Source organism: Pelophylax lessonae (genome assembly GCF_965119305.1).
Source record: "Pelophylax lessonae genome assembly, chromosome: 1".
Taxonomy (NCBI): domain Eukaryota; kingdom Metazoa; phylum Chordata; class Amphibia; order Anura; family Ranidae; genus Pelophylax; species Pelophylax lessonae.
In genome coordinates, this window is record NC_138768.1 from 804,767,854 (window position 1) to 804,793,079 (window position 25,226).

The window sequence follows — 25,226 nt, forward strand, 5'->3', positions numbered from 1 at the left end:
ATTAGCAACAATGATTAATTGCAGACAAAGGTAGAATTGCACAATCACATGTGATTAATTGCTGCTGGGAACTTACACCTTATGGAGAGCGTTGTTCCATCCAGTAGCTGATCTTTCGTCCTATGCTATTAATCTCAGGCAATTTCAGTTGGGCAATTGAGCTACTAAGATAAACAAAAAAAAAAAAAAATAAAAAAAAAAAAAAAACAAGCTGTGGGTCTTAGGCCTTAGTCATCAAGAGCCATGCTGCACCAGATTTAATATTTTTTTTAATTAAAAAAAAAAAAAAAAAAAAAAAAAAGAGCTATTTAAGGTTAACTTAGGTTGTTAAATGGGAGCTCCTGATGAACACTGTTGAAACACACATAAGAAGCGTTTTACTTGCCAGAATAGTAAAAATGCATGACCCACCTGGGATCTCCCATGCCTGCCTTGCTACTTGACAGAATGGTATGGCTGGCAATGTACAGAGACTGGCATCTCTGTGCCGCTAGCCCAGCTCCTGGTGTGCTCTGCACATTACCCGTTATTACCACAATGGTGATGCCAACCCCAAACTCACTTCTTTGCCAAGCAAATTGATCTTCCATCCACCACAATGCTTTACAGCTTTTATTTAGAATGTGGCAACTCAATACTTAGTAGTAATATTCTATTGTTGGTGATAGGTGACACAGAAGCAATTGTGATTTGTATTTGACACACCTACACCGATTCAGTAAGGCAGTCCCATAGAGTGCATCACGGGTGGAAGGAAAGAAAATTGCTCGATTCCCCCATCAACAGATTCAGTGTTGATGGTTGAATGTCTCCCACAACACTATTGTGTTCTGCCGCCGGGGTCAGGGGTTAGTGCAGGAGCATTCGCGACCTGCAGAACACGATTACTGCAAGCAACTATAGCCACTGGCAGTAATTGCATGCCAAAAATCTGACAGGATGGTTGTAATCAAGTCAATCAATGGATCAATTTGGGTACAATCATCCTGCCCCATACATAGATTAAAATCTGGCTGGTCCCTGAACCGGTCAAATTTGAATCCATTTATAGCTGGCTTTATTAGGCTGGGTCCACACTAGATGCAACCATTGGTCCACAGCAGGGGGTCCGGTAAGTCTCTGTATTCCATTTCAGGTGAAAATCAGGTCTGAATTTTTGGCTTAAGTTGCACCTGAAACTAACCAGAAGACAGACAGGACCCTTTTCCAGTGCGGACCATGGCCGCCCGCCCGCACCTGGGTAAACCAGCTCCATTAAGAAGAAACCTGCATTCAATTCGCATCAGTGTGGACCCAGCCTAAGGGATTTATGAACATAGTTTAAGTTACATTGGAGGAGGAGGAGGTAAACAGTCTTGGAAATTTATTAGTGAAAAAAAATGCTGCTCACAACTTTCAGGCTTCCTGCCTAGCTGTAATTACTTTGTATAGAAATATGTTGTCTCCTTAAAAGGCTGTGAGCCCCATTCTATAATGTACTCTATCCTATTTTAACGGACAAACTGCTCATTCTATAGAAGCTGGGCTGAGTTATTCATTTAAGTTAGGAAGAGGCAGCAGAAAGTCAAACATGCAATGTACATTGCAAATAAACTACAAATTACAGAACTAGAAAAAAAACACTAAATGAAAACCATTCATTAGTATGCACATAGAGGTGACATGAGACGTGGCATGTGGCTCATCTTTGCTGTGTAGCCTAGCATTCTTTGCATTCAATTTCAGCTTAGATGTACCCAAAGGAATAAGATGATTGTTGCCCCATCCAGCTGATAATGGTCACATCAGAAGTGAATAGGTCTATAGGCTCTCAGACATTCTAGGGAAATACAGATTGTTCAAATTTGTAAGCCAATTGTTCTTGTCCCCTGGTCCCCACGACAAGTCAGTTAACCTCCTTATGTCCCTTTCAAAGACCCAGCTTGAGTGATCTGAGATTGCACATTGATGGAAAGATTTCTCAAGAGAAATATCTTTCCGCAGTAAAATTACATCTGTATATCCAAATGCTGTCTAGATTTCTTCCACAGAAGGAAAGATCAAGGAGAAACATGGGCAGGTTAGACATCTGGTGCTTATTGTTCACATTGCTGGAGTGCCAGGGCCCAGAAGAAACTCCTTCCTAACTTTCCAAAAAAAGGATATGATACACAGTGCAAAGTTTATCCCCATCTGGCAGCACACTAATAAGACATACTTTCAGCACTTGGGTAGACTGACCACCACTTTAACTTCTGCAAGAGAGGTCATACTCTTTGACCATAGTCAGTATGGCCAAACTACTAAAACGAGAATGCAACTCATGACTTGACCCAACTTTTTTTTTTAGAAGGTATGGGAACCATTGGGTAGCTATGTCATTATGAATCCAGTTCGTGCAGGCTGAATGTACCAAGTTGATTGATCGATGGGCAGGCTGAATGTACTAAGTTGATCGGTCAGCTTGGGTAAAACCAGCCTCCTGGATTTACCTGCAATTATCTATAGCAGCCGCTAGTGATAATCACTGTCTTCTCCTGATGGGAACGGCTTCCCTGCCACCCCAGCAGGGAGAATACAATGTCTCGGCAGGAAGGATTCCCCTGTCAGCACTGTCTGTGTTGATGGGGGAATTGTGAAAATTTCTTTCCTGCAACTGGTGCTTGTAGGAAAGAAATTTGCACCATCTATGGCTTGCCTTCTAAAACAACTTTCTTTGTGATTTATCCGATTTTTGGATATTAGCTCCTGACAATTGTGTCAATAACAGACATTAATCCCTAATGAGCTATGTATCTACTCTTATTTCAAAACTGTCACTATGTCAATTATTCTATGACTTGTCAAGTGGGCATACAGTACCGTTTTCCTGCTCTAAATAAAAATGAAACAGTCAAATAAAAGGAACATTCAAGGCAGCGGTGTGAGTAACATATCTGACCCCAATAAACATTTCTTGAATGTATTCAGTTCTGGTCAGGTGCTGAAACCTTTGCAAATGTTGATAAAATCTCCTCTTTCGAGAAACTGACTTGTAAATTGTGTACTGGCCATTTAAAACAAAACTAGAAATTCTTCAAATGTTCCTCTAAAGAAAATGATCATGCAAGTCAGTATTTAGAGGTACTAATACTGTCATAATGGAAGTAAAGAATTGGCAAGTCACATAATTAAACAGCAGATCAGTTAATTTAAAGGATAACTACACCTTTAATACAGATTCTCTGTCTGACCTTATCCCTGCAACCTGGTGCTGAGAAATGACCCCTGACAACCAAGTGGGAGCTCTCGGCATGTTACTTATTCAACTTGCCTTTTATAGTCTCCCATCAGTGTCATCTAGTGGCAGCCAAGAGAATCTTATTTGCCGACAGCATAGAATGAATATGGAATGCTAGAAAATTGTTAGTTCTATAGTTGTCCTATAAAAGAGAAAGGAAGTGATAATTATCTGGCCTGTGACCATATAACAACAGAAGTTCATAGAATGGTTGATGCAAACTATTTAAAGTGGTTGTAAAGGCACAAGGTTTTTTACCTTCACGCAATCTATGCATGAAGGTAAAAAACCTCCTGTGTGCAGCAGCCCCAAACCTAACATTTACCTAAGCCCCTCTTGACCCAGCGATGTCCACGTCAGCCTTTCCTCTTCAGGGACACTCACTCCTGATTGGCTTTTGGCAGCAGTGGGAGCCATTGGCTCCCGCTGCTGCCAATCACAGCCAGTGAGCCAATCAGCTGACAGAGGGGGGGGGGGGACTGACCCACGGCACTGGAACGCTGCGACTTGGGCCGAAACCCGGTCGTATGCAACCTCGTGAGGCATTTAACTCGCAGGCCTACCCCCCCCCCCCCCGGGGCTGACCTAGTGTAGAGCTGAGGTCTGCGCGTGCTCGCTGGCCAGACTGGGATGACCACTGGATCTAGATTATCCAGCCCATCGCACAATCGGTCATTTGATCGTAGATCGCACAGGAAAAATCCAGGAGAAAAATTTAAAAAGAAAAAAAATTAGCTGAAATCAAAGATCCCAGCACGGAACTAGGTCCTTACATTTGACTAGGCAGAAAAAAAATGCCTATAGCAGAGAGAGGGAGTATACCCACTGGGACTGCCCATGGGCGTAACCAAACTTTTTTTCTGCCTAGAGTCCTACTCCTGTAGGGGGCAGTATAACCCAATGGTTAAGAATATTCGGAGCTGTATCAATCAATGAACAAAAGAGAAATGCAATTTTTGTAATCAGCGGGTCAAATATACCCAGGAACAGGTCTAACATTGGTGGTGCCAAAATGTGTGTTGGCTTGTGTTATTCATCAACTCATGCATCGGGATCTCTGCACTAGAATTTCCAGCTCCACCTACTGCGCCACAACCACTATAAATGGGCTAATTTTCACTGCTGAATTTTCTATCCATTTTCTGTCACAGAAGATGCAGTTTCAGGAAGGGTGGATACAGGAAACTGGAGATATTTTGCCACAAAACCCTTGACAGAAAATGCCAGTCCACTGTTCCTCCAGGGTCCAAACATACTCAAAATAGTAGTTTAGGATGGAATTCCCATTTAAGCAGAAAGCTAGTAGACAAATCAATGACAGTTCTGCTTAACATCTTTATATAGGTAAACTAGATTAGAACCCTATCTTGCCAAGCTAGGCCTCAGAACAGTTAAAGTGGATGTAAACCCCATTCATTAAATTTGACCTGGGCACATATATGTGTAGTGTTTACTTATCTTTCTCCAAAGCCCTAAGTCCCATGTCTTTCTGCTGCTCGGTTACCATTATCAGCATAACATCTTAAAGTTGACACAGAAGATAAAAGCAGCTGGAAATTTGTGTTGGGATCGGTGCAAAGAGCTGGTCTATTCACAGCACAGCTCTGCATGTTTCTTCTCTTCTCAAACTATGTGGGGGGGGTGGGGGGGGTGTGCCTTTCCTCCAATCATCTGTCACACAGTGTATGCCAAAACTCCCCACCCAGTGCAGGAGCAGGAAGAAAAAATTAAATGTTCACTTTAAACTAAACAGTGTAGAAAGCTGAAGACAGCAGATTTACAGGGAGATTTGTTTCATCTCTGTGTATCATCGGAGGCTGTTCACTTCACTGGGTATATGTGAGGGTTTACATCCACTTTATGTAACACATTTTCCCCCTACAATATTAGGACGCCATTATATAAGCTGACAAGTGTGGTACCAGAAGTAGGCCATCAATTTACTAAAAAGGAGATACATGACTTATCGTCCCAGCACAATCCCACATTCCTAGTGACTGCTTACTTTTGGTTCAGATCAAAAAAAAATGGGTTCATGCCCTGCATATAGCTGACAAACACTTTAACATGACAATGTAAATAGGGTTAAAACAAAAATCTTCTTTGTTTGGGCCAATGATGACTACAAACCAGTCAGTACAAGCAAGATGATTTATCAGAGTGGTTTTTGTAATGTGAAATGACAGTATCACGAACTGTAGGGTTTTACAATTATACATATTTTACAGAATATAGAAATAGGAGTTAAAATCATTTATGTCAATACCCAAATTAAGTGAAAAAGGCAGGGAAGATTCTGCCGTGCTCAGTACACAGACCCCCCCGCCCCCTGCCTATTGGCAGACTATGGGGGAGTATCTTTTCTTTCCAGCTCCGCCATCTTTCCACAATACTCATAGCAGTGACTGTCACCACCTGCAGCACTAGAGGGGAATGATTCAGTGCCATGGCAGATGCCATCCTCATCTCCACAAATGGATCCACATAGACAAGGTTTAGTAAGACGAGTACTTTGGGTTTAGTGATGCGGCTTTGTGCTGTTACATACTCCCACTGGAAAACGTGAAAGAACAGGACATTTACATTCACTGTAGTAAAGCAAAAAAAAAAAAAAAACCCTAACGGCAATCAGATATTTACAAAGAGACATTCAGAGCAGGGTGAGAGTCACAGTGACTCCGGGGAAGGAGGGGTGGGTGAGGTTGTAGGGCCTGGGTAGAGATGTTGGTGAAGAAGAGACCAGGGTCATTCCCTTCTTGTACTGTCCTGTAATTCTGCTCCAATTCCAGCCTCACCCGCAAAGTGCTTAGAACACCGTCATCTTATTCACATTCTGCAAACACATCAGCAGGCTGTGATACGGGCTTCCCGGTGCAGCCACCAACTCAAACACTGACTGGAAGGCCCTGCGGTCCAACTCTTCATCGATCTGGTGCCTGTAAAAGTCTATGGCCACTAAACAGAACAAGTTGATGTCCACAGGTTCAAACTTGCCCATTCGGCTGATAACATGTGGAAGACTGGAAGGAGAGTTAGGGAAAATACCAAAAAAAAACAAGAACACACAAAACATGGGTGCAAGTGGTAAAAGTGCAGCGTTCATTTACTACAGGAATAGGCTGCTCACCTAGCAATGTAGAATTACAGGCAAAACTTTTTATTCCATTTTGGATAGAGTAAAAGACTGACAAATGTACAATATCTAAATCACGGTGTAAAGCGCTTTATATAAATACCTGTAAAAATAAATATTAAAGGATAAGTTCATCTTTGGGAACATGTTTCACTCGTTTTTAGGGTGGATAATATAACATGTTTCTGCTCCTGCAGCCTCTCCCTGATCCCCCTTCCAATTGTGACAGTGGGCTGCGGATTTTCTCTTGGCACCCGCGGTTACAATTTGAAAAGAACGCAGCCATGTGGGGCTCTACCCACACAGCCGCATCATTCACTCAGAGTTCTGTACAAGTACAGACATCCTTTGCGGCTGACAGCTTGTAGCTCTCAATGAACTACCAGGGCTCTGGTGAATGCTCTAGTAGTTCATAGATTCTTCCTGTCATTCAGTAACTGCTTGCCTGTACAAGGTACAGGCAGACCGCTACACAGTCTGCAGGAGCCTGAGACTGCTCCCATGATCTTCTGATCACAGAAGCATAGCTTTACAGGACCCCAAGGAAAAAAAAAATAACTGCACATTTTTTTTCCTGCAAAAAAAGTGCATTTATTTTTTTTTTTTTTTTTTTAGAAAGGATAAATCCTTTATTAAGGAAATTCAAATACCAGGATTTTTACTTGGACACAATTGATTAAAGAAAACACACCTTCACCTTATATACTACACTTAATGAATATTCACTTTGCTTAATAAACAGGCTTTACTATTATGGTATCAACCCCATTAGATCAGTGTTTAACAAGTCCTGACTTTTCCTGTCAATAGTCGAAACCCAGGACTTTAAGATCTTCCTTCAGTGCCAGTCAGAAAACATGTAGCTAGGAGGACTGGTAAGAACAGAGGTTTCACTATTACAAAGTACTTCATATGCAAAATAAATGTGTCTTGGTTTGTTATGAATTGATCAGATCACATTCAGGAGTCAAGCAAACAAAGAAAAGCCCTAAGGGTGCAGATATTCTCACCACTGTACATATAGGACTCAACAATAATGCCAAGTTCACACTGGTGGGGGAGTTTACCGCTTCTCTAAAAAGCAATCCATCTTGATGTTTTGAGTATTGAGGGGAGCTTGCAGTGTTAACCGGTTGCCGACCGCCGCACGACTATATACTGCGGCGGTCAGCCCCGGCCAGGCAGAGTGACGTATCGGTACGTCACTCGCCTGTCACTGACTTGCGAGCCTATCGCGGGCGGGCGCGCGCCCGCCGAGGCGCGCGCCCGCCGCGGCTCGTTCACAGGCAAGTCAGTGCGTGTGACCGGCGGACTCGATGTCCGCCAGTCACACTGCGATCGCTCCTGTGAAGGGAGAAAGACAGAGCAGCTTGTGTAAACAAGCTGCCTGTCAGTTCTCCCTGTGTAAAAGTAAAGATCTGACCGTTCTACTATGTAGAACGGTTGATCTTTGCTTTTACACCAATAGGAATGTCCCTACACAGTAGAAAGCACGCCCCTAGGACACACTTAACCCCTCCCTGTCCAATAAAGTTAACCCCTTCCCTGCCAGTGTCATTTTTGCAGTAACAGTGCATATGTATAGCACTGATTACTGTAGTAATGTCACTGGTAACCCCAAAAGTGTCAAAAATGTCAGTCAAGGGTCCGATCTGTCCGCCGCAATGTCGCAGTACCGAAAAAAAAATCGCAGATCGCCGCCATTACGCGTTAAAAAAAAAAACACCAAAAATGACAAAAATCTTTCTCTTTGTTAGTAAACGCGATAACTTTTGCGCAAACCAATCAAAATACGCTTTTTGCGATTTTTTTTACCAAACATAGGTAGCATAAAACAAATTGGCCAAAAAATGTTAAAAAATTTTGATTTTTACTTTTTTTTTTGGGGAATTTCATATAAAAAAAATGTGAAAAATATTGTTATTTTTGCAAAATTTACGCTATTTTTTTGTTTATAGCGCGTGATCAAAAAATCGCACAGGTGATCAAATACCACCAAAAGAAAGCTCTGTTTGTGGGAAAAAAAGGACGTCAAATTCGTTTAGGTACAGCGTCGCACGACCGCGCAATTGTCCGTTAAAGTCACGCAGTAAAAAATCGCAAAAAAACCCCTGGTCCTTTAGCAGCCAAATCCTCCGGGGCTTAAGTGGTTAAAGTAATTGTAAAGTCTCGTTTTTTTTTTTTCTATAAAAATAACAAACATGTTATACTTACCTCCTCTGTGCAGTTGGTTCTGCACAGGACAGCCTGGATCCTCCTCTACTCGGGTCCCAGGCTGGAGCTCCAGGCCACTCCCTCCTATTAAGTGCCCCCACAGCAAGCAGCTTGCTAACGGTGGGCACCCAAGCCGAGCTGCAGCTCCTTGAATCCATTCAGACACTAAGCTGTTGTTAGGCTCCGCCCACTTCCTGATTGGCTGAGTTTGATTGACAGCAGCGAGAGCTTATGGCGCCGCTGCTGTGTCTCATCCAATCAGGAGAGAGAGTCCAGGAAGGTTGAAGCACTCGTGTACATAGCTGGAAAGAGAGGGGCTTTAGGTAAGTATAATGGGGGCTGCTGAGCACAAGGCTTTTTATCTTAATGCATAAAATGCATTAAGATAAAAAAAAACCTCTGACTTTACAACACCTTAACGTTGGCTGGAGTTTGTAGATATTCAGAAGGCCAAACTGATACCTCTTGAATGCATGTTTATTCCCCCCAGATTACAAGATAAATTTTACATTGCAATATCGAACTGCAAGCAAAGGCCAAGCTTCTGGCACACAGTAAAGGCACAGTCCTATTGACATCACTGGGCATGTTTGGCAAATAGAATCCTTGCCAAATTCAACATGCTGCATAAAAATTGCAGTGACAATGTGGATGGACCTGAGCGGCTTCTATATACATTTTTAGATAGGTAGCCGAGGACAGCCAAACTACCTGTTTTTATCATCTCTTTGCTGCCAGTGTGAACAAGGCCTTATGGTGCCATTTCACAAGAGCACTTTTTCTTTAAGGCACAAAAAGCTTCAGAATTTCTCATTATTATTACTTTGCTTCTTAGTGCTTTAGCAGATGCACGGAGTGCCATTAATTCTTAATGTCACCCCCATGCGTCAGAAAATGCACTGCATTTTTGGGTGTGAAATTTCAAGCATGTGTGGCGGCAACCAGGTGAGGAGTACAAATACAAGTGTGTCTTGCCTACAGTCAAGAATGTTGGTGGGAGTGTCATGGTCCTGGGGCTGCATGAGAGCTACAGTTCATTGAGGGAACCATGAATGGCAAAATGTACTGTGACATACTGAAGCAAAGCATGATCTTCTCCTTTCAGAGACTGGGCCGCAGGGCAGTATTACACACCTTCGAGATGACCACTGCCTTGCTAAAGAAGCTGAGGGTAAAGGTGATGGACTGGCTAAGCCTGGATGGGCATCCTCAAACAGCAGGTGGAGGAGCTCAAGGTCTCTAACATCCACCAGCCCTGTGATGTCGTCATGGAGGAGTAGAAGGGGACTCCAGTGGCAACTCTGGTGAACTCCATGCCCAAGAGGGTTAAGGCTGTGCTGGAAAATAATGGTGGCCACACAAAATATTAACACTTTGGGCCCAATTTGGACATTTTCACTTAGGGGTGTACTCCCTTTATTTGCCAGTGGTTTAGACCTTAATGGCTATGCGTTGAGTTATTTTTAGGGGACAGCAAATTTACACCGTAATACAAGCTGTACACTCACTACTTTACATTGCAGCAAAGTGTCATTTCTTCCGTGTTGTTACATGAAAAGATATAATATAATAATAATAAAATTTAATTCAGCTTGTTCTGGATCACGGCATGCAGCGCGCTGCTCCAGCGACCGCTGTGTCTGGTGGATTGCTGTTCCCAGTGTCTGTAAATATGATTTTATTGGCTATGTAGAAAATATTGTATCTTTTTAAAAAAAATCTTTTTTCACCTAGTCTCAAAATACCAACCAAATCGTTCTCTTTCTTCCTCCTGTGACCTCCTGCTCTCTAGCTTCCTCGTCACCTCATTTCAAGCTTGCCTCCAGGACTTCTCCAGAGCCTCACCCATCCTATAACTCCCTACCCCAATCTGTCTGACTATCTCCTACTCTGTCCATTTTCAGACAATCCCTGGAAACTAATTTCTTCAGAGAAGCCTATCCGGCCCTCACCTAACAACTCTACATTTATTTTCTCCATCAGCCCATCCCCAACATTTATTACCCTTTCTATTTCTTGGCCCTCCCACTTAGAGTATAAGCTCTAATGAGCAGGGCTCTCTGATTCCTGCTGGTTTAAACTGTATTTTAATTGTACTGTCTTTTCTGCCTTTATGTTGCAAAGCGCTGCGTAAACCGTCAGCACTGTATAAATCCTGAATAAAAATAATTTATATAGCAAAAAAAAACAAGATCAAATACCACCAAAAGAAAGCTCTATTTGTGTGAAAAAACAATAGAAAGTTTTTTTTTTTTTAACAGTAAACAACAATAGAAAGTTTATTTGTGTACAGTGTTGCACAACTGTGCAATTGCCAGTTAAAATAGCGCAGTGATGAAAAGCAAAAAATGCCCTGGTCATAAAGGGGTAAAGCCTTACAGAGGGGAGGTCAAGTGGTTTAAGGAAGAAATGGGACTGAGAATAAAAGGATGAAAATCTGTAAAAGGGTCATCCTAGACCTACGATCTTCTCTGAGTACAAATGTTTTGTGAGGTCTGACTTCCATATACCTAGATTATAAAAGTTTTGATTATGTAGAAATTGAAATGTCCTTGGGGAAATAGGACATGAATAGCTCCATCCATTATAAAGTACTTATCCCCATCTCCTCCCAGGAGCTCTAGTATTCACCTAGCCCGATTATAAAGAGATCCCAAAGGATACATTGCAGAAATCCACTTGCTGGTAGACGCACTGACAAAAAAGCAAGAGAGGCTCCACATTGCCATGGCCACCGGAGTTCTCTGTGTGAAGTTGGAAAGAGACAGCATCACCCAGTCACGCACCATGGAGGACTGCCCAGTGGCATGAAGAGTCTGGAACACCTGCAACAAAGAGTTCAACAGTGAAACCAAAGAGGTAATATGGCAGAAATTAGAGGCTGTGCCATTCCAGATCCAGAGGAACCACCAGGGGAAAGATCAGCAAGATGTAACTTGCCGTTGAACTAATCCTGTGCATTGCCCATGATGTAAAAAACAACAGGTTGACTTTAATGGCAGCAGCACCTAACACCTTTTACTCATTTTTAACCCTGCCACCATTGGTGAAAGTAATTAGCTTTTAGGTAAAGGGGAACATGTGACTTACTCTCATTGGCTGTTCAGGTAGCAGTGTTGTCACATGGGGCAGGGGGATCGTTTTTATATGAGGTCCAACTAACATACATATGTATATTGTTGGAAGCACCAAATTTATGAAAGCCCTGTGACATTTCCATTGTTAGTAGCAAAATTAAATTTAAAATTTAATTTGTTTTTTAAATGCCAGTGTTTTGTATGGAAAAGTTTAACCGCATTGTATTTTAAAGTGTTTATCTGTACCTAGCATTTTTGCAGGTTACATTTTAATTGTCTATAGTAAATAAAATTGATCTTTTGAGAATTTTTTTTTTTACCTTTATTATATTACTTTTCAAAACACTTTTTGCCCTTTAAAGTCCCGTATAGAGGGGATCTTTGTGCATTATTATTAGTTTAGGTATGTGGGCTATACTTTTCTAATAGGCTCCAGTCAAGGCAATTCTTTTAGTGACGTGAGCTGTTAAACTAAAGTTAGCACAATTACTGGAACATGTTTTTTTTGCATGCACAACCATCATCTGTGTATTTTCTATTAAATAGTTGTACTTATCTCCCTCAGTGCACACAGGAACTCTGGTGTAAATCCAGCTTTTCTTTACAGTGCAGCAAATCAACGGGACATGTGTATTTGCCCATGGTTAATAAGCTGTGGGTAACTGGGTAACAATTACATTGTAAAAGTTGCCTGTGGAGATGAATATGCTTTTCTTATAGAATGTGCATGTGTGGGAAGGACCCCTAATGGCTGCCTAACCCGGTTACTGAGAAAAGCGGATGTTATGGTGTTATCGTATTCTGAAACGCTTGGCCAGGTAATGTCACACACAGCAGGACCTTCTGCTGAGAGGACTCAACTAAACTCCTATTTCCGACACCTTGGTGCACACTGCAGGAATCAACAGGGTCAGATATGCAGACTCCGAGATATGAGGCTCTGCTTGTATTTCTGCTCTAAAATAAAACTCTCACGGATGATAAAGAAGCTATATACGTAGCATAGTTTACAATAAGGCCTAGTTCTCACAAAAGAACTATAGTGTTTAACGTTTTTGAAACTACAAGGAGCGTTCAAGTCAAACCGGGACTTTTCATTTCACAGGTATTAAAAAGGGATACTAGTGTGGATGTACTACACACATTTGTAAGTGGCAAGTGTGTCCTATTACTGCTAGGCGACGCACATGTCGCAGGCCAGTCCAGAGACCATTAATAAAAATGGTAGACAAAAGTGTTAGTGCGTGCATGGAACAGCTCCACCATCACCAAAAAAATTTCGAACATTTGCGTCTGCAGGTAAAGTGATGGAAAGTGTTTTCTGGGACAAACGTGGCATTATTCATGTGAAGTGATGTGCATACGCATCTGAAAAAAAAAAACAGCCTTGTTTGATCACAAAGGGAGTCCTGTTTCTCCAGGACAACGCACAAGCTCATACTGCTCACTGCACATTACAGAAAGTCGGCTGAGCGGTATTGCCACATAGCTCTTACAGGTCCTCGCTCTGAGTGATTTCAACCCGTTTGGACTCCTAAGAGTTCCTTGGAGGTCAGCATTTCAACACTGATAACGAAGCAAAATTATGGCATAATAGTATATTATATCTTAAAAATAATAATTTATTTTGGCCCGATGAGTTTCATGGCTCATATAGATTTCATCGTGGTCCTTTCTTTATTCTCCATGTAGTACATCTTTACTACCTTTAGAATGCGGTGAAAATAGTTTTTTCCCCACTATGATGACCACAGTTGTTGCTATGGTAGAGCTGTTACATTGCCTCATCTCTGCTAGCTTGCGGTTCAAAGCATACAGTTTAGAAAATGTTTTACTTGGTATGGGGGCACTATTACAGGGAGTTGGGCGGGACATGGTCTGTTTGCTGGGGTGCTCCCAATGAGTCCCTGCCTGTGGCCCCCCTCCCATTGGTGGCATGCTAAGAGTATCTATCCTATTTAAGGGATATTGGGACTTTTTAACAATTTTGATATTTTTTGTTTAGATCATTTTACTGATGGCACCTGAAGAAGCGGATCATGTCCATGAAATATGTAGGTCCACAAGAAATAAGTAATTTTAAGATACATTGTACTATTAGGCCATAAATTTTCTGCAACAATTGTACTTTAATTAATTTGAATAAATTTTATGATATGGTTCCTAGTTGGTAAGGATGGACACTAGTCCATCCATTTCAACCTGTGTACTTAGTGTATGTGTGTTCGTGTCGATAATCATTTCCCATATTCCTGTATATTGTGTTCACGAAGATGCACGTCCAAGAGTCTTTTTAAACCATCAATACTTATCACTGACTCTACCGATTGTGGAAGAAAGTTCCACACCCTTAGCTTAGTAGCTTCTCCTCCAATCTCATTGTGTGGTCCCGTGTCTTCTTACAATCAATACAACTGAATAGTCCTACGTTGGGATCACCACTGAGGTATTTGTGTATTGCTTTCATATCTCCTCACAAGCGTCTCTTCTCCAGGGAGACAAAGTTTAGTGCTTGTAAATGAGGTCCCCCAGCCTCCTTATTCATTTTGTTATCCTTCTCTGGACTCTCTCCGGTTCCAGCACATCCTGACTGAGGATTGGTGACGAGAACTGGATGGAATACTCCAGATGCAGACTAACCAGAGTGGTAGGATTATGTATATGTTGTACAATAAATGGACAATATTTTTATGTGTTAAAGTGGGAGTAAACTCCCATTTATGATGTTTACCTATTGGTAATCCTATAATCAGGCTTACCTATAGGTTCAGTAAATATCTCCTAAACATGCACCGTTTAGGAAATATTTACTTTAGATGCAGCTGGTGACGTCGCCTGTGCCTATGCTCTGAAGGAATGGCACACCCGTAAACAGACTCCCGCGCATGATGCCATCACTGGCTAGGCCATTCATGTCGCTCAAGCGCGCAAACCCTGAAAAGACGACTACGTGAAGATGGAAGTGCCTTCAGCGGTGACAGCGAGCCACTGGAGGGCTTCCTTTTCCGGTATGTCATAATGTGCTAGTATGCAAAGCGAACTAGCACATTATGACCTAAACTGCCTGGAGCCCAGTTTATTATATATTTTTTTTTTGATGCAGTGTACTACCACTAACTTTGAAGAAAGAAATTGTGTTTTATGCAAGATGCTGTGCCTTCAAAATCCCAGTTAGTTTTTCAGTCTGATTAGCCTTGTGGGGATGTGGAACTATATTTCTTTTTTTTATTATTAGGTTGGGTTCTATCTCCTTACATAACCTTTTTGGAGCAGTTAGGGTAGAATTGCATGGTAATACTATACAGTGCTGCATGAATGACAGCTTTGAGTTTGATGGGTCTGTTGACATCACATCCAAGATGGAGGTGCCCAGCAGCAGTCTCATGGCTTTTTGATGTCTACAAAAGTGAAGTTCTTACAGGTAAATAACATGCATAAAACACAATAAATGAATAGCATGGCAACCGGATCTCTTTAATATATTGAGAATCTGGTTTATATGTTGTTTGTTAATATAGGTCTCATTACATTTAGTTGCCTTGCTTACTAATTAGTGCAATGTTATGCCTTCCTGATTTTTTTAACTCCGTGCTAGTCTACCACACTGGGCCCATCTGACAGTAATAGACTCTCTGCAGTTTTAAATAATGCGAAACAATACTTAAGATATGTTGATATGCTGCTTGGCTATAGGTGACCGAAAAAGAGACCAGAAATGTACTTTTAATAAAGCAAACTAGTGAGCTTTTTCATAGGTCCACTTTAAAGAGAATACAGTATGGTGTAAAATCAAATCGGCAATTGTTGCTCTAAAAACTATACAGCTTTATAAACAACTAATTACTTACATTCTACACCTGTTCTACACATTTTCAAATGCTGCAAAGTTCAGATATTTAAGCTAAATACCATCAAAGACTGAAGCATTTTAGAGAACCCCTTTTTCCCCTGTGGTCCCCGCAAAAAAAAAAACAAAAAACAAAAACAAAAAAAACAAAAAACAAAACACAAAACAAAGTAAATAAGAGGTTAAAAAAAATAAGGGGCCCAGTGGGTTAAGAAAAGAATCAACCTCCTTTAAAAATAATGGGATTTTTCAATTTACCGTAAAATCCATTTCTCGGAGTTCATCGACAGACACAGCGCTCCATAAATCATAACTAGTGGGTTAATTGCCTCCTCCAGGAGTAGGACTAAGCGGAACAAAAAACACCTGGCTACGCCCATGGGCCGTCCTCAGCTGGTATATAACCCCCTCTCTCCTGTAGGTAATCAGTTTAGTAGGAAGCAGTATTAGCAGTATCAGAACAGAGGGATGGGTGCCATGTCAGTCAATGAACTCAGAAATGGATTTTATGGAAGTACAAAAATCCCATTTTCTTTCGTTCATCGACAGACACAGTGCTCCTTAAATCATAACTACTGGGATGTCCAAAAGCAGTGCCAAAAAGAAAATGAGGAGTGGGGAAAATAACCCAAAGCTAAACATAAGAGACCTTAACCAGGACACAGGAGCCCTGTCTGAAAAATAAAAGATTAAAGAAAAACACTCAAGAGGGAACAGCCCCTCAAACCACAGCCTGCAAAACTTTGTGGCCAAAAGCAGCATTAGCAGATGCCAACGTATCTACCTTATAGAATTTTGTGAAGATATGCACGGACGACCAAGTGGCCGCCTTGCAAACTTGCGTTATTGAAGCCTGATGACGGGATCTCAAGAAGCACTCAGCGCCTGAGTAGAATGCGCCGTAACAGGTAAAGGTTGAACCTGACCTTTAACGGAATAGGCCCGAGTCACCGTCTGTCTGATTCATCTGGAGATGGTAGCCGATGAAGCGGCCAGCCCTTTTCTTGGTCTGTCCGTAACCAAAAAAAGCGAGTCTGACCTCCGAAAAGGCTCAGTAGATGCCAGATACACCAAAATCGCACGAACCACATCCCAAGACATGCAAAGCAAATTCCTTGGGATGAGCCAGCTTGGGACACAAGGAAGGCAACACAATGTCCTCATTCAAATGGAAGTCAGAGACAACTTTGGGCAGGGATGATGGACAGGGACAAAGAACCCACTTTATTCCTGTGGACCACGAAATGGGGACTGCAACAGGATAATGCCGCCAATTCCGATACCCTGCGGGCCGAGGTAATAGCCCCCAAGAATGTCACCTTCTGGGATAACGTAGGCAAGGGAATCTCCCGAATATTCTCAAATGGAGGTTTCTGGAGAACCGAAAGTACTACATTTAAATCCCATGGCGGCAAAAGAGATCGTACAGGTGGAGCCACATGTCGAACCCCCTGAATAAAGGTACGAACTCAAGAGTGCATGGCTAGGGGTCACTGAAAGAAGATTGCCAAGGCAGACACCTGGCTCTTGATGGTACTCAAGGCCAACTTCTGATCAACTCCCCGTTGAAGAAAGGTTAAGATCCGAGCCACAGAAAAGTATCGAGGATGAGCACCAAATCAAATGACACCAAGAAATGTACGCTTTCCATGTACGATGGTATATCTTGCTGGAAGACGACTTCCTCGCCTTCACCATAGTAGGGATCACTGATCCAGACAGACCTCTATCCCTCAGTACTTTGCTTTCAATAGCTAAGCCAATAAAAAACAGCGCCTGTAAAGCAGGATGTTAGATCAGCCCTTGGGGCAACTGGTCTTCTCTGAGAGGAAGCCCCCAAGGGACGTTTAAGGCCACCAGGATGATTGGAAGATCCTCCCTCTTGATTTCTTGCAAGAACTGCGGAAGAAGCCTTAGCCGAGGATGACACATGCCTTACCGTGGCCCTTGGATGCCTGTGGCATCTGTCAGAGGACCCCGTGACCTCGTCACGAACTTCGGTATCCTGCTGTGGAGCCGAACGTAGGACTGTGCAAACAGAACTGTCTTGAAGGTGGATACCACCAGACTCAGAACCTGTATGCAAACAGGGAGAGAGAACTGTCTGTGTGACAGCAGCTTGGGAATCACAGCCTGTGGTTCCTGAAATTTATCCAGAGGCAGGACCACCCTGGTCAGAATTAAAATCAGACTTCGGTAAATCAATTCCCTGGACAGGGATAGGGGGGGACCTTAGGTAGTTCAGACATCACCTGAACCCTTGCAGGAATTATATCCACACAAAAAGACTCAGTATCCAAAGCTGCATGGACCAACTGGTCCGCTAAGTCAACATAAGCAGCGGGGACCAGCTAACCCTCCAGGCCCTGGCTCAAAAGCTTGGCCCATTCAGTTAGGGTCTGAGACACCAGGGTTGAGGCAAAGATTGGCCGCAATGCCGAACCAGCCATGGTAAACATGCTGCTTGCCACAGCCTCCGCTTTCTTGTCAGCCGGGTCCTTAAAGGATAGGGATTCCTCTACTGGGATCATGGTTGCTTTATTCAACCAGGAAACAGGAGGGTCCAACACTGGTGGACTAGCCCACTTTTTTAAAAAGTGACTCCTCAAAAGGGTAACGTACAGCAAAATATTTGGTAATTTTGGTTGTTCCCATTCCTTATAGGAAAACCTGTAAAAATAAGGCACATAAGGAAACCCCATTTGGAGTGCGTGGTGACTTATGTGTATCAAAGGACACAGCCACGTTCGTGGTTACATCAGCTGCATCCTCCATTTTTCAAGTCTCATGCACTGCAGTGATAAGAGCTTCCACCATCGCTTTTTCATTCGCTGCTGCAACATATATATAGGGATATAGCGTCCACATGCAGGTTCCACCCGAGACACTAAGGACTGCAGGATCGCCGTCAGCGCAACCATGGGAAGCTGGGGTTCCAAGGGACCCGCCACCTCCATGAGGGGGTCAGTCGAGGAGATGTTACCCTGAGGCTCCATAAGGAAAGGAAGACCTTACAGTATTAAAGCGATCTTTTGGGACCACTAAAGGATCCCCTCGAGGCTCAGGGTTTCTATCAGCAGAAAGATATAACAGGGAAGAGCACAGAGAATTTAAAATCAGCATCATCATGGACGCTATATCCCTGTTCATATGTTTCGGGCACAGGAAGAGGAACAAAAGGAAGAAGAGGAGGAGCTTTGGCATCCCCATGTAGCTTCTGTTGTCTCCAGCATCTCCCAGACTAAGGGAAAATGGCCCCGATGGCATCATCCGGCTACACAAACATGGCCACCAACTAGAGACCAGCCAGACTAAGGAAAAAATGGCCACCATCAGCTACCAACACTGAGGCATGCTGCCAGGACCTTTCTGGCACCCACTGCAAGGGGACCCCCCTCTGAAGCTAGGACGCACGTTTAGACGAGACTCTGCTGTGCACTCTACACCGGTCTCTGCATTGGGACCCCTCTGCACTATACCCACACTGCAAACAGCAGGGCATGCACCAAGAGGTCTCCTACACTCGGACCCATCCAGACTACCAGGGTGGGACACACAATATTCCAGGACCCTTACAGAGTGGGAATAGCGACAGAGACCCCAGGAGTCTCTGCTGCATTCTCTGCCCTGGGACCCCCACCAGACTCTAGGTCCAGACAGGGGAGATTGGGAGTGGAAGAAGCCCAGCTCAGTGAGGGGATTTAAGGATGGGAGGAGGAAAGGCACGCAGGTCCAACTGCTCCTGGAGTTTACCAGCGTCCACCCCATATAATACCACCAACACGGGAGAGGGGGGACTGTATTTACCCTTCCATGGTTCGGGTAAAGCTCCAGACAGAACTCCTCGCCACCGAAGTAGGGGAGCTGTCGGCCAAGGGACCGCTGAGACTCAGACCTAAGGTCATATGCGACCCTGCGAGACGTTTAACTCGCGGGCCAGCCTCTGTTCATGAGACTATGTCGCGGCTGACCTAGCGCGTAGCTGCGGTCTGCACGAGCTCGCTGGCTGGGCTGGGGGGACCACTGGGTCTAGATTATCCATCCTGTCGCCCAGCCTGACAGGTGGTTGTAGATCTGAGAGAAAACAAAAAAGATGTAAGGAAGGAGAAAATTGCTAGGACCAGGGATCCCAGACGGGAGCGTGCTCATTGGCCAGACTGGGGGGACCCTCTGTATTTTGTAAAAAATATCTAGTCTGTCACCCAATCCGGCAGTGGATTGCAGATTCTCACTGGAACAAAACAACAAAGATAGAGAAAAATTACATTTAAAAAGGAAATAAAATTGCCAGGACCAAAGATCCCAGCAGGGAACTAGGTCCTTACTCCTGACTAGGCAGAAAAAAACAGTGGCTATAGCATAGAGAGGGAGTATATCCCCCGGAACTGCCCACGGGTGTAGCCAGAATTTTTTTCTGCCTAGTGTCCTACTCCTGTAGGGGGCAGTATAACTCAATGGTTAAGAATACCAGAAGCTGTGTCCATCAATGAACGAAACAGAAATCCCATTTTCCCTTTCATTTGACAGACACAGCTCCTGAGAATTTTGACCAGTGGGACATTCCCAAAGAAGTGTCAAAACATGAGGGGTGGGAACAGCAAAAAATTTCCCAAAGGCTAAACCATAGCCAACCAGGTAACAGGAGCTCAACAAAAAACAACTGGAGCCTTTCTGAAAATAACCCCCCCCCCCCCAAAGAGGGAACAGACCCTCTAAACAGCAGCCTGCAAAACCTTGCGGCCAAAAGAGGCATCTGCAGATGCCTACACATGCACTTTTGCAGAATTTTGTGAAAGTGTGCATCGATGACCAGGTAGCCACCTCGCACACCTGCATCACAGATGCCTGATGACAAAAGGCTCAGTAAGCACTGAGCGCCCGAGTAGAGTGCGCCTTCACAGAGAAAGAAGGAACCTGACCCTTGATCAAATAGGCTTGAATCACCGTCTGTCTGATCCATAATGAAGTGGTCGCAGAAGAAGGGGACAGTCTTTTTCGAGGCCCATCCATGAGTACAAAGAGCGAGTCTGACTTCCTAAAAGACTCCGTAGCCGCCAGGTACACTCGAATTACCCAAACCACATCTAGGGAGTACAACACAGTTTCCTGAGGATGTTTTGGCCTGGGATCGTGGATCACCAAGTAAAGGGTGTGACAAGATAACGCCGCCAATTCCAACACCCTGCTCGCAGAGCTGATTGCCACCAAAACAGCCACCTTCTGGGACAGCGTAAGCAGGGGAATCTCCCGAATAATTTCAAAGGGAGGTTTCTGGAGGACTGAAAGCACCAAGTTGAGATCCCAAGGTGGTAGCGGAGATGGCACTGGTAGAGTCAAATGTTGAACCCCCTGAAGAAAGGTACGCACCAGGAAGTACATGGTTTAGGGTTGTTAAAAGAAGACTGCCAAGGCCGACACCTAGCACTTGATGGTACTCAAAGCCAATTTCTGCTCAACCACCCGTTGAAGGTCAAGACCCGAGCCACCGAGAAAGAGCGAAGGTGAACACCAAGTGACTCACACCACAAAATGTACGCTGCCCACGTATGGCGGTAGATCTTCCTAGAGGTAGACTTCCTAGCTTTCAACAGTGTTGGAATCACCGACCCAAACAAACCTCTATCCTTCAGCACCTGGCTTTCAACAGCCAAGCTGTCAAAGCCAGCGACTGAAGGAGGAAGGAAGATCGGCCCTTGGGACAACAGATCCTCCCTGAGAGGCAGTCTCCATGGGACGTCGGTGACAGGCCGCACCAGGTCCACATACCAAGACTGGCGAGGCCAGTCCGGAGCCATTAGAATGACCGGAATCCCTTCTGCCTCGATCCTGCGCAAGAGTCTCGGCAGAACCTTGAGAGAAGGGAAGGCGTAAATCAGACAATACTGGCCCCATGGGGCCAAAAGCGCATCTGTGGCATCCACCAGAGGATCACGTGACCATGCCACACACCTCTGCATCTTTCTACTGCGCTGAGATGGTAACAGATCTACCTCTGGGGTGCCTCACCGGAGAGACAATTGATGAAACGCATGCAGATAATGGGACCACTTCCCCTGGTCCAAAGCCTGCCGACTGAGGTAATCCGCCTGCCAATTTTCCACCTCTGGAATGTGGACGACAGATAGGGCTGGAACGAAGCCTTCTGCCCACCGTAGAATGCCGGCTACCTTCAGAGCTGCCAATACACTTCTTTTTCCACCCTGGTGATTGACATAAGCCAGAGCCATGGCGTTGTCTGATTAAATTCGTACTGGACACCCCTGAAGGCGATCAGTCTAGTGATTCAGGCACAGTCTGATCACTCGGAGTTCCAGGACATTGATCGGGAGTCTGGACTCTTCGTGTTCAAACACTCCGGCCCTGGACACCTCCCCACCCGGACAAACTGGAATCCGCGGTGACCACTGTCCAATACAAGGGGAGAAAGGCTTTCCCTGACAAAGAGTAGGAGAGCAAAGCGACCAGACCAGAGACCCTTTTGTTTACCGGCTCAGCCAAATCGGATTGTCCAGAGACTTCGGACACTTGTCCCATTTGGCCAAGATCTCCCTTTGCAGGGACCGCCTCAAAAGGTAGAAATTATCAAGCCCAGCACCCGCATGCATGCAAGTCCGGAGGGATGACCACCTACTGGACAGCAGGAGATGAATCGCAGCATGCAATTTCTGGAGTTTGTCCAGAGGAAGGAACACTCTGGCTAGAGTTGAGTCCAAAGTAAGACCCAGATAGTCAAGTTTTGTAGAAGGAACCAGAGCAGACTTCTGATAATTCAGAAGCAAGCTGAACTCCCTCAAAATCCATAAAGTAACGTCCACGTTGTCCATCAGAAAACATGGAGACTCTGCTCGCAAGAGGTCGTCCAGGTAGCCCAGCACTGCGATCCCCTGTTGATGTAACAATGCCAGCACCGGGACCAACACCTTTGTGAAGACCCGAGGAGTGGAGGCGAGACCATAGGGTAACGCCACAAACTGATAATGCTCCTCTTCTACGGGAAAGTGGAGGAAGCTCTGGCCACAGACACATAATGGAATGTGTAAGTAAGCGCCCTTGATGTCGATAGAGGCAAGGAAATCCCTGCGATGCAGGAATGCTACTACTGTGCAGATGGACTCTATTCTGGACTTCTGTACCCACACAAAGCAGTTCAGGGCCTTGAGATCCAGAATTGGACGCACCTTACCCTTTTTCTTTGGGACTGTAAACAGGTTTGAATAAAACCCCTGAAAACCTTCCTGAGGTGACAAACGGGACAATCACTCCCTGAAGTAACAGGTCTTCACCGCCCCAAAAAGAGCTTGCAATCGGTCTGGGGACAGGCGCACATTGGAAGGAAAGAACCTTTCCGGAGGGTAAGAACGAAACTCGATCTTGTAGCTTGTACTTTGTGGACCCGTGTGACGAGACCCTTACTCGCTCGCTTCCGCTCTCCCGACACTCCTCTGTTTCTAGTGGGTCAGCTTGCAGATCGCAACGTCTGATGGTTCGGTCAACCAAGGCTCCGGGATCCGAACTACAGCTATGTGCCCTTCGGAATCCATTAGAACAAACACCAAGCAGGCTTTATGCAAGTTCAAACAGGAAGACGATTTATTGGAAGAACACAGCACACTTTTATACAGAATTTGGAAAGTCCTGCCCCCAACAACCGCTTTCCCATTTGTCAATTGCACAGTACATGCCGTTCTCCTTCAGGTCCTCCTTAGCCATGCAAATGAGGACTCAAAAATGAGTCAGCAGGGATTGGCCCGTTAGCTTGAGTAGAAGGACTGTTATGTGTAATGAAACAGAAGCCCCCAGGGGACAATCAATGTACACAATAGCCAGACACAGAACAATGGTTCCATAACGAGCCCCCAATACACAGTGTGTCAATACATCCCTTAGCAGACAACAGGTGAGTTCATTAGCACACCCGACAATAGGTGAATGGAAAGCCACCTCAGACAAAAGCAAAATTGTTAGACAGTCAGTCTCCCCATTGAACTTCCTGGAATTACCATATTAGGAGTTGTACTTCCTGGTCAGAGACCTCATGACAAATGGGAACAAATCTCTATTTCTACATGGAGACCTTGCTGACAAATATGAAGCAATCCAAACCATCACCCATCTGTCCTTAAATTCCAGTGACCCTGAACACCGTCACAACCCGCTTGTCTTGCACCAAGGAGGTCCACATGCCCGGAAACTGGCGGAGACATCCCCCCACCCCAGGCAGGAGTGTAAGCACACCATGCAGAGGGAGCCTTGTCCAAAGATCTGGAGAACCCCAATCTCAACTTTCCAGATCAAGGTTGCTTGGATCCTCCAGCAGAGGCCTTGAACCCTTGTCAGCTGACCCTGAGGGACAAAAAAACTTCTTGTGAGCCGAAAAAGATGGGCCACGTCTACGATGAGATTCCTTACCAGCCTGCAGAAAAAAAGTACTCTTCCCCCCTGTGAGACTCTTAATTATGTCATCCAGGGTAGCTCCAACAGACGATCTCCCTGAAAAAGAAGATCGGTTAAGGCTTTTATAGAGGTCTGGCTTGCAGACCAACACTTGAGCCATAAAACACACCCAAGGACCACTGCCGAAAAAGATACCCTAGAAACCAGGGGAGCCGCATCCAAAGAAGCATCACAGATAAACTGTAGCCCCTGGACCAACAGTTTCTCCCCCTTCAGGTCATGGCGTAAAAGTTCACTCAGTCGGTCAGAGTTTGCGACACCAGGGCAATAGTGAAGATCGGCCTAAGTGCCGAACCTGCAACAGTGAACATATTGTGGGGCACATCCGTCGCTTTTCTGTTAACCAGATTTTTAAAGGCAGGCGACTCTTCAAACAGGATCATGGTTGCCTTATTTACCCTGGAATCCGGGGGGATCCACCACCGTTGGAACAGTCCACCTTTTAAGGAGGGGCTCTTCAAAGGGGTACCTCATTGTGAATCGCTTAGGGACCGCAAAATTGAATTAATTGGCCTCAACACCAAACTATATGTCTGGCGGAAATCCAATACAGCTCACCATCCAAATCACACCATTTCTACAGTAAAGCATGGAGGTGGTAATATCCTGTTATGGGGCTGTTTCTCTGCAGCAGGGACTGGAGCACTTGTGAGGATAGAAGAAAAACGGATGGGGGAAAAAAAACCCATAAAATTCTTGAGGAAAATCTGTTGCCCTCTGCCATTAAGTTTTCAATGGGAAGGTGTGTTGTGGAAATTTTATTAATATTTGTGTAGACATTTTTTAGGATTTGTTTTTAGTTAAATTGCCATTATGTCTCCCAGTGTCAGTTTACCAGTAATCGCTATGCACAGCGAATATTGCTTTAACTGGCATTGAGGGAAGACCTGTAATTGTGGAAACCTTCCATTAAATGGAGACTGCACGCTACTTGCAGCGATCATCCCTATCGGCGGTGCCAATCCGGATCTATGGCAGTGCAAGGCGAACTCCACTGCACAAATGTATATCAGCCAGCTGGGGCCCCGGTATTCACTGACGAGATAGATTTGTGATGTGGAATCCTTATCGTTTTGAGAATATCTGCCCTTTTGCCAGGATTAATGGTTGGTAGCGTTCCGTTATGCTCAATCCACATGATTGAAATACTACAGCTATTGTCCTTTGCAGATAAAGTCTCATTCACTGGGACATTAGCATGATCACAATCAAATATGGTTTTTATTAACTATATTATTTAGG

The 25,226-nt window shown here is 44.4% G+C and overlaps 1 protein-coding gene across 1 annotated transcript in view; it reads right to left on the minus strand.

The window, feature by feature from the left end:
- Positions 1 to 5,624: 5,624 nt before the first annotated feature.
- Positions 5,625 to 25,226, minus strand: part of HTT (huntingtin) — a 427,987-nt gene continuing 408,385 nt past the window's right edge. Inside the window, exons 65-66 of the mRNA XM_082256463.1 lie at positions 11,271 to 11,431; positions 5,625 to 6,279 (exon numbers count right to left, since the gene is read on the minus strand). Of these exons, the coding sequence (XP_082112589.1) occupies positions 6,066 to 6,279; positions 11,271 to 11,431 (375 nt within the window). The 3' untranslated portion in view covers positions 5,625 to 6,065. The remainder of the gene's footprint in view (positions 6,280 to 11,270; positions 11,432 to 25,226) is intronic.